Raw genomic sequence first — 9,479 nt, 5'->3', positions numbered from 1 at the left:
TATGGCTGTCAACAAATGATTGTCGTTTTTGGAGGCTATAATTTTGGTTGTAGTTTGTATGCCCCAAAAAACATGAAGTAAATTGTGCCATCTAAATCGATAGCTTGCGTTAAAATTGCATAAACTTTAGAGCAGCAACGCGCGAACCCTCAATTCTTGTTATAATACAACAATAACAACAACAATACTCAATCCCACAAATGTAGGGTATGGAAGAGGTGGAGTGTAGACAATCATTCTTCGAAATCTAGATTAGAAGGAAGTCACAACTCCACCCGCGAGTATAGAACCCGCGACTAGATAAGATCATCCCTCCCTCTACTCGAGAACCAAGAGATTGCTTCCTAAAGGACCTTCGACCAGGAATGCTCATCAAAACAAAATGGTGCGGGCATACGTACCTGTAAGAGTTATGTGCGCCTATACAGATGCAACCAAATAAAGTAGCCATGAAAAAAACACATATAGTCGTAATGCTTAATAGTATGACAGATAGCATGGATAATATAATGCGCAGAAATATGTAATACCACTATTATAATAAATAATAAATAATAATATGTATATAATATATAATATATATGTAATATTTAATAAAAAATATATGATATAATATAATATAATATAATATAGATATAGATATAAATATAAGCAAAAGTTATGTTGGTAATTTTAGTGAAATCAGACAATACGTTTTAGCGGATTGGATTTACTAAGTTGAAAGTGGAAGCAATCTTTGATACTCTAGAACGTATTCCGGAAGTGTGGAGTACACGTCCGTCAAAGGATTAAAGAGATGGCTTGAGTCGGGTTTAGTTTGAGTTGAAACAAACTAAAGTTGGTTGTCCAGGCTTACGGTGCGTCGCACCAGATTGGTGGTGCACCGCACCATATAACGTGAAAGGAATCATTTCATTATCAGAAAGTTTTGATGAGTTATGGTGCGCCGCACAATATATCTGGTGCGATGCACCATAAGGCAGGTTCAACAGAAAGGTTGCAACTTTTCATGTACGAGTTGCAATGATTCACCAATGGTTGTCTTATTTACCTGGAAGTTTTGAGACATGTTTAAATGGTTTATTAGGGTATTAATGCATAATTTCAATCATGTCTATTGCCAAGAGATGTGTCACTTGATTGTGGCCATTGCCGAAGGTTGCAATACTTGGTTTGCACCTTTTCGACAAGTATAAATGAATGGAGTCATTTCCATGACCAAGGTTACAGATTTTGCTTCAGATATTGGACATCTATACATACTTTCAACACACAACATCCAAATTATACACATATGAACAACACAGGTAAATCTGTCACAGAGGACTGATCGTATGTTGAGTGCCATGTGGGAGTGTTTAAGAACATGATAGCGTTAATCTCCGGTCAATAGTTACCGTGGGTAAACCTTATTGAGATGAAGATCTACGAAAGGGTGATTAATGACTTAGTTCACCATTAATGGCTTAGCGGCAATAATGGCCACTTGGGTGGTTTCGTAGGGTTACAGTTCACACTGAACATACCTGTTACCGTAAAGTGTTTTCTAGATGCAATCGTTTAATCGAGTAATACAGAAAACGTTAATTATTATTCGATCGTCAATGAGCTAGGTTTAGGGTTATATTTATAGGTAAACTCTAACCTTAAATGTATCCTTACACGATTCTAGATCCTTCCATATCAGTCCCATAAATATAGGCATTATAGTTAGGAATAAGATTTCAGTTATTTAAGGATAAGATATGCTTTGTTAGCTGTCTTACTTATTCGCTAAGCAAGAGTTTACCGAATGCGCGCAATAGACATAATGCGGGACATGTCATACGTGCAACCAGCATGTGATACGCACGATGCGCTAGGCGCAGAGGTACGCATATCATTAAGTACCCCCAGTTTAATGTGATACACGTAATCAAAAAGTGTATGATATTAAACTCCAAGGAATATAATAAATTGATCATTACCAAAAATTAATACAAAATATATTGGAAATTATCAAGATAACCCAAAGATCGCATGCCTGCAAGCATTAAATGCAACCTACTAGCTGTCAATCAAACGTCTGCTAATGATGATGATGTATCGGCGGGAGTCAGTTAATCATGACAGGCTGTAAAATCCTAACTGCAGGAGTTTTGCTAGCGTACACGGATGATAAGCAAACTAATGGGTTTTTCTATCGTGCACCACGTCTTTCGCTACAACCCGTTAGGATTGCGACACGTGTACGGTCAGCTGTGCACCTCACGCATTTTTTAACCCTTAACCTTTTATGTTATAAATTGGGCGATGATTTTACCAAATTTGGTAAAAAATTCAAAAAATTCACTTCTTTTCTCATTTGCAACTCCGATCAAGTTCCGGCTAGTTTTCCGTTTCTTAACCCAGGTCAGTGCAATCTTCTATCTTCATCCCCTTTTTTTAAATTGTAAATATGTCGTCTTCATCTTCAACCACTTTTCAAGTCCATTCCATCACTTCCACCCTAGACGATGAATTCGTTAAAGCTGTTATCGACTGGTATCCACCAATTGCTCAATACACCTCTACCCTTCCACTCACAAACCAACGAGCCCATAAACCCCCAATCAACATGGTTGTAGTCTACGACCAAACCCTAGAAGTCGGAAACACTCGCATCCCTCCGACTAACTTTTACATGGCAGTTCTGTCATCGTAGAACATTGTCCTAGGGCAATTACATCCCTATGGTGCTGTTCGTCTAACGTTGTTTGAAATGTGGTGTAGGGAAAACAACCAAGAACCGTCAATTAACGTCTTTAAAAACATTTTCCGTTACCAAGTTAATGAGCACGATTGGTACAGTTTCACCGATAAGGGATATTTTACGTCTGGTATGAAGAAAGGCTTAAATACCTCCGGAAAAGATTCTTTTTATTATGTCGATAACAAGTTCGTTCCTCAACAATTCACTAACATTCTCCAATGGCATTCTGGTGCTAACCTTGCTTTTAATCCCCCCCCCCCCCCCCAATGACACCGCCGGAACAGGAACATTTCAACCTCTGTTCCGGTAAGAAACTAAGCATTCGGGTTTACCCAAACGAAGTTCTTTACTTGGTCGGAATCTCTTCCTATTGGCAATACAGTGGACTCCGTCCTGTCATATTACTTAACGGAAGGGTATAATTTCATCTTGGAATGATTATGTGTGACGATCCGTCCAAATCCCTTTGGACAAATACATCATTCATCAATTTCACAGTGAGGTACTGACCTCTACATGATACGTTTTGTAAACATTGCATTCTTTTGAAAAGACACACAATAAATGAATATCAAATTTCAAGGTTTTTGACGTCTGATGATTTCTACATATAGACAATCACCGTAAATAATAGTTTACAATACTACATCCGCTGATAATGCAGTCAAAATAAGATACATGGTGATGATTTTATGAATGGAACGTTTTCTCGAATAAAGCATGTATGACTCCATGCACATAGCTTGTATCACATATAAGCAAACAGCGGAAGACTTCTAGGAACCTGAGAATAAACATGCTTAAAAGTGTCAACACAAAGGTTGGTGAGTTCATAGTTTTATTGTTGCGCATAATCTGTATATAAAAGTGGATTACAAGATTTCAGTTGTTTCATCCGAAATGTTTATCAAAATATTCTACAAGATTGAGCACCCTGGTAACTAAGCTTTAACGTTATAATAAGTACCCGTGTTTTAACATACATGCAACCAACATGTACAATACACGCAATCCAACGTGTACTAACCTCAAATAGCATACGTCTGTTTTATAGTTCAGGCTAGGGTTTCTATACCTGGAACAGACGGGGATGTCAAGCCTTATGGATCCATATATAACTACTCGTGCCCACCAGTTCTTATAACCGGCAGTTACTAGTTACCAAAGCTAAGGGATTTTCGGTTCAAACTCGGTGTAGAATTTAGTATGTACTTGTATCCATTGCGTTTAAAATAAAGTGCATATATTCTCAGCCCAAAAATATAGATTTCAAAAGCAATTAAAAAGGGAGCATATGAAACTCACCTTAGCAGCACATAAGGTCATTCACCGAAATGTGACTGAAACTCGGAATGTAAAATAACCGTAGATCTCAACCTAGAGAATATATGTTGGTCAATAAATGTTTAACAAGCTAGGTCGGGTCATAGTGTATCACAATCCTAATGCTCGAGATCGACATACAAAAGTTATCAAAAGTCATTTCAAAAAGTCAACCTGACTCAATAGTGACTTTTAAAATCTATACTATAGTTTGAATGATCATGTCAATCGAAAATAGTTTAACATTTCATATGGTTTCTCAATACTTGTATAATTAGACTATAGTTTTATAAAGCTTTAAAATATGATAAAACAGTCAACTTGACCATTGTTCGACAAAACAAGACATGCCTTATTTAAGAATTCATTTACTCGGCTGGTAACATTTAAAAATCCACTTTATCAATCTTATAAACAAGTAGTTTAAATATTAATTGCAGATTTAAAAGCAATTCTAATTACCGTTAATCATAATTCAGTTGCCCATATCTTTTAATTCGTTCATCGAAATTACACGATTTCTAAATGAAAAGTTATTGATTTTTCGTCAGCATTCCAATAACATGCATATCATTCCAATAACATGCATATCATATACCTTATATCAGTAATATATGTATTAAATTCGTGATTCATCATAAACTATTTAACGACGAAATTTAGCATACAAGCATGCATAAATATATATACTCGAGCACTAGACATGGATACACTATTAATATATAAAAGATAAGATATGAATGCTCACGTATCAATATTGTGTTTCAATATTGCAGGAAAGTACGTAGACGCAACAGAGATGATAAACACTAGGTTTGACTTGCAAACAATACCTATGAACATTACCCATAACCTCCATAGCTATAACCCATAGTTTCCTTAGCTCTATCCCGATCAAAAAGCTTGTTTTGAAATCATTCGAGCATACTTCCGTCGTAATATTTTATGTATAATACTACTAATAATAATACCCCCAACTATAAGATTAATAATAATATTAATCTTAATTATTATAATAATAATAATAATATAAATTATATTAGAGAGATTGAGAAAGAGTGAATGATTTCGGCCAAAAACTGATCGAGCTTTATACAAGTTTTCTGTCCCCAGCATCCATGCGATTGCATGGGAAATGTGAGGGGAACCCATGCGATCGCATATGCCCCAGATCCAGCTCACATCTACTTTGTTTTGTAGTTCATCGACATATTATTATATTTATATATAATATATATAATTTATATAAATTAATTATATATTATATTATATTCTTGTGTGTAGTGGACTTGTAACTTTTGTTCCGATAAGTCATTCGTCGTCACTCGACTTATGTCCCGTTTCCGGTTTTTCAAACGTTGTTTCGTACGCTTAGAAAACTTGCACTTTTCGTTTCATGACTCGTACCTATGTCAGAATATAGACTTAAATTATCCATAATCTATATCACTAGAAATATAACTTATACATTTGAGTGTTTTAGTCATTTACTTCAATAAATCATCTTCTCGTTATTTACTAATATAATAGTATTATCAAACGTTTTATAACCAAGTTAATATCTATTCTCCATATTTATAAACACGTTTTAAATACACGTCGCAAGTTATTCTATATATCTAATTCCAAATATGATCAAAAGGAAAAGATTTTCTAAATCGAAGTGGACCTCACAACAGAGACTCGTAACAATCATAATAGCTATGTGATTGTTAGATGCTATCAAAATATCTTCTACTTCGATCGTTTGATAATATCCTTTAATTCTGTTGATAAACATATAAAACATATATTGAGACAAATACATTTAATGTAAAGTATTATACACTTAATACTTTGTTAACATTTTCAAGTTATAATATATATATATATATATATATATATATATATATATATATATATATATATATATATATATATATATATATATATATATATATATATATATATATATATATATATATACACATACATACATATCTTATGTTTACAATCGTTCGTGACTCGTCGAAATTTGGTTGAGGTTAAATGAATACATGAATACAGTTCAAAATGTTTGAGATTTAACTTATCAGACTTTACTTGTCGTGTCGGAAACATTAAATCATTTAAGGATTAAGTTTAAATTTGGTCGGAAATTTTCCGGGTTGTCACATTATGCATTATTTACTTTTAAATATAGAGTATGCTAACCATTGTATGTTATTGCTTGTAGAGATGAATCTTTACCAGGTTATGGCTGAAGAAAGTTTGAAAGGCTACTCTGTGAAAAAGGAAGTCGTTGATGAAGACGTGCGGGTTAACGTCGCAGAGGATTTGAATGCTCCGGCTATGGAAGATGAACAGCCGCTTAAGTGCAGAACCTCTATGCGTTTAAATCCTCCAGTGAAGAAGAAGAAGAAGAAGTCCAACACCTCATCATCTGAAGGTATAACATTGTATTGCATACAGTTTTCTGTATATTATGCCGTCATTACTTGTTTGGAAACTAACACGTATGTTTTGCATTGCCAGTTGTGAACCTTGATGAAGATGCACCCCCAACAGTGACTCTTGCCCTACCTGCCACCAATGCGCCCATGCCCACATTTGCGCCCCCAGCAACGTCCGCGCCCCTCGAATCAACTGCCTGGATGCTCGTGGTTCCTTCTAATCCAGCTCCACTTGCTATTATTGCGCCCTTGCTAACCAATCCTGCAAATCCTGCTACTACTGGTCCTTTGATATGCAAGGGTGTACTCCTGCTGACATAAGGCATGAGTTAGAGAAGATGACGTCGGACCAAAAGTCATGCTTTGATACGCAGCTATCGTTTCTAACATGGGCAAGGGATTGTGATCGTTTAAACAGCGAGCGTTACCATAAGGCAGAGGTGCATCTTTCTGGGTAGTTATAGAGGAGGTTGACGACCTTAGAGTCGAAGTTTAAAGTGGCCGATGAAGCATTGAAAACAGTGGAGGCCACTGTTGAAATTTTAAAGAAGGAAAATGCTGAGCTTTTTTCTGCACAAGTTGATCTGGTAGAGGAAAACAACTCGCTCAAGGATGAACTTGCTACTGCTAATTCCTACCTTGATTTGTTATCCTTTGAGAAACACGACATCTCCGTGCACCTTGACCGAGTGACCACTTACCGTGATTCAGCGTTAAACAATTTTTCCGCACTAAAAGCTGTTCTTCCGCAGATTGCATCGAACGTTCTTAGTTCTTTTACCGTGGGCAAACTAACTCAGATGCAGTAAGGACCGCCAAAGTGTTGGAGCGGGTAAACTTCTCGAAGCTCATTTATGATAATATAGAGGTTCTGATGGATTTGCTCAAAGTTATTACTGATCAACTTGAGAGCGATGCTTTAGCCAAGACGCTCGAATACAGTCATGCAATGGAGAACATCCAAATTCAATCCTTAATTCAAGCAAGTGTTGACCCTGCGACTTCAGTGCAGGATTTTTTGGAGCTCGCGATGTGAGGAGATGAGCTATAAGGCTCGGGTACTGCTTTGGCGCGCTTTGTGAGGCGCATAGTAGTTTTTTTGAGTGGGGACGTACATATGAGCCGTGGACATGTAACGTCTTCGGCCCTGTGCGACCACACTTTGGAGGGTACATCCGCAGGAAGCATGCTCGGTTATAGGTGCTACCTGCAACATGAATGTGCTCCCCAACCCACTGTACAGGACCACATATAGGTCAACCTTTATTTTTCTTTTCACATGGGGTGATCCGCCTGATCGCTTCGGGGGAGGGTTCGAAGGATCACTTCCATTAGTGTAGGGCAGCATTCCAAATTATGCCACGTAGTTTAGATTTTCCTTGCTTTTTTTATTACTAAGCCTGCGTGCTAATCGTTAAAGTTTAGGCCTGCGTGCCATATTTTACGTATTGGGCCTGCATGCCCCTAGCACTCTTACGTTTAATGTTTTCTTTTGGCACTATTGTAACTTAGTGCAACATTAATGAAATCTCTTTTGCTAACTTCATTTTTTCAAGTCTTTATTACTCTTAACAAATATCGTAATTGTGATGCATACAAACCAATGTATACTTTGTTTATACTCAAAGTTTAATAATGCTAACCGACGCCAAATTATTGTGCACATAGCCAGCGCTTTTCATTGCATTATTAAGTAAAGTACTTATAGTCTTCCAAGTGAACCAACACTTAGGTTAATGGGCAAGCAACCCCAATGCTTGTTGTTTATAGTCATGACTTGCAGTCTTCTAGTCTGCGAGAGTGTGTTGGTCTAGACAAAACCAATGTCTGTTATCCACCCTAAAATCTAGCCTTGTAACCACACAGGCTTCTGCCACGCGGGAGCTAGAGATCATCCCTTAAAAGGCAGGATGCACGTAACTGCTATCAAAATGTGCGTTGAAACATAGCCAAACATTTCCATACAGAAATTAAATTTATTCATGACAAAATAAATAAAATCCAAAAGTCATAACCAAATGACAAACCATTACAAACAAAAAGAAATACTAATTGTCTTTGGAAATAAAGCAACATTTTAAGTAAACTAAAAAATGTAAGTGTTCATAGTGCGGGGTGATCAATCCCATGTGCTGCAGCCTGACAATTATATATAGCATCTTTTCAAATTGGTTGCATGCCAAGTACGAGGTACCCGTTCTCCAGTTATTTCAGCTAGGATATAAGATCCTGTAGCACTTGTGCCAATTATTTCATAGGGACCCTCCCAATTGGGCCCAAGCTTTCCAGTATTCTCTACTCGGCTCGCCTCATTATTGCACCATACATACTCTCCTACTTTGAATGACATCGGCTTGACGCGCTTATCATAATACTTAGAGATTTTCTGCTTGTTCATGGCCTCTCTTATAGCTGCAATTTCTCTACGCTCCTCTAACATATCTAGGTTAGCGCGCAAGCCTTCACCATTGCTTGACTCATCAAAGCTTTGAACTCTCTTTGTGGGCACCAATATTTCTGCAGGGATAACAACTTCAGTCCCATAAACAAAACTGAAAGGAGTTTCACCGGTGCTGTTCTTATTTAACAACCCGTTCATATTACTATAAACACAGTACGTTACCCATTGGTCCCATAGAGAGGTATTTGACCTCTATATGATACGTTTTAGAAAATATTGCATTCGTTTCATAAAAAGCACACCATTATTATACATAATGCATGTTTTAAACAAGTGGGCGATTATTCAAGAAATAATCCCCAAAATACATCGGTTTCCAAATACTACACACGTGACGTTACAGTCGAATATAATACATGACAAAGGTTTTATTGAATGCAACACTTTATTTAAATAAAAGTATGAGACTCCATACACAGCTTGCTCAGATAATGCAACAGCGGAAGACTTTCTTAAGGACCTGAGAATAAACATGCATAAACAGTCAACACAAAGGTTGGTGAGATATATAGGTTTAGCATTGATATAAATA

General features: G+C 36.7%; 1 protein-coding gene across 1 annotated transcript; it reads right to left on the bottom strand.

The window, feature by feature from the left end:
• Nucleotides 1–8,589: 8,589 nt before the first annotated feature.
• Nucleotides 8,590–9,085, bottom strand: LOC139868638 (uncharacterized). The gene is made up of 2 exons (XM_071856970.1): nucleotides 8,681–9,085; nucleotides 8,590–8,625 (listed from the first exon to the last, which is right to left on the bottom strand). Exons 1-2 carry the CDS (start codon nucleotides 9,083–9,085, stop codon nucleotides 8,590–8,592), a joined length of 441 nt encoding a protein of 146 aa, XP_071713071.1.
• Between the last annotated feature and the right edge of the window lie 394 nt (nucleotides 9,086–9,479).

Source organism: Rutidosis leptorrhynchoides, chromosome 9 (assembly GCF_046630445.1).
Source record: "Rutidosis leptorrhynchoides isolate AG116_Rl617_1_P2 chromosome 9, CSIRO_AGI_Rlap_v1, whole genome shotgun sequence".
Lineage (NCBI taxonomy): Eukaryota > Viridiplantae > Streptophyta > Magnoliopsida > Asterales > Asteraceae > Rutidosis > Rutidosis leptorrhynchoides.
The sequence above is the reverse complement of the archived record's forward strand: the minus strand, read 5'-3'. Positions and strand labels throughout refer to the sequence as shown.

Bases quoted from the DNA above. Each gene is read 5' to 3' on its own strand.
- LOC139868638 (XM_071856970.1), bottom strand. From the start codon at position 9,085: ATGAACGGGTTGTTAAATAAGAACAGCACCGGTGAAACTCCTTTCAGT. The intron at 8,626-8,680 runs GTACCTCGTACT...TATAATTGTCAG, and splicing joins CTGAAATAACTGGAGAACGG to GCTGCAGCACATGGGATTGA.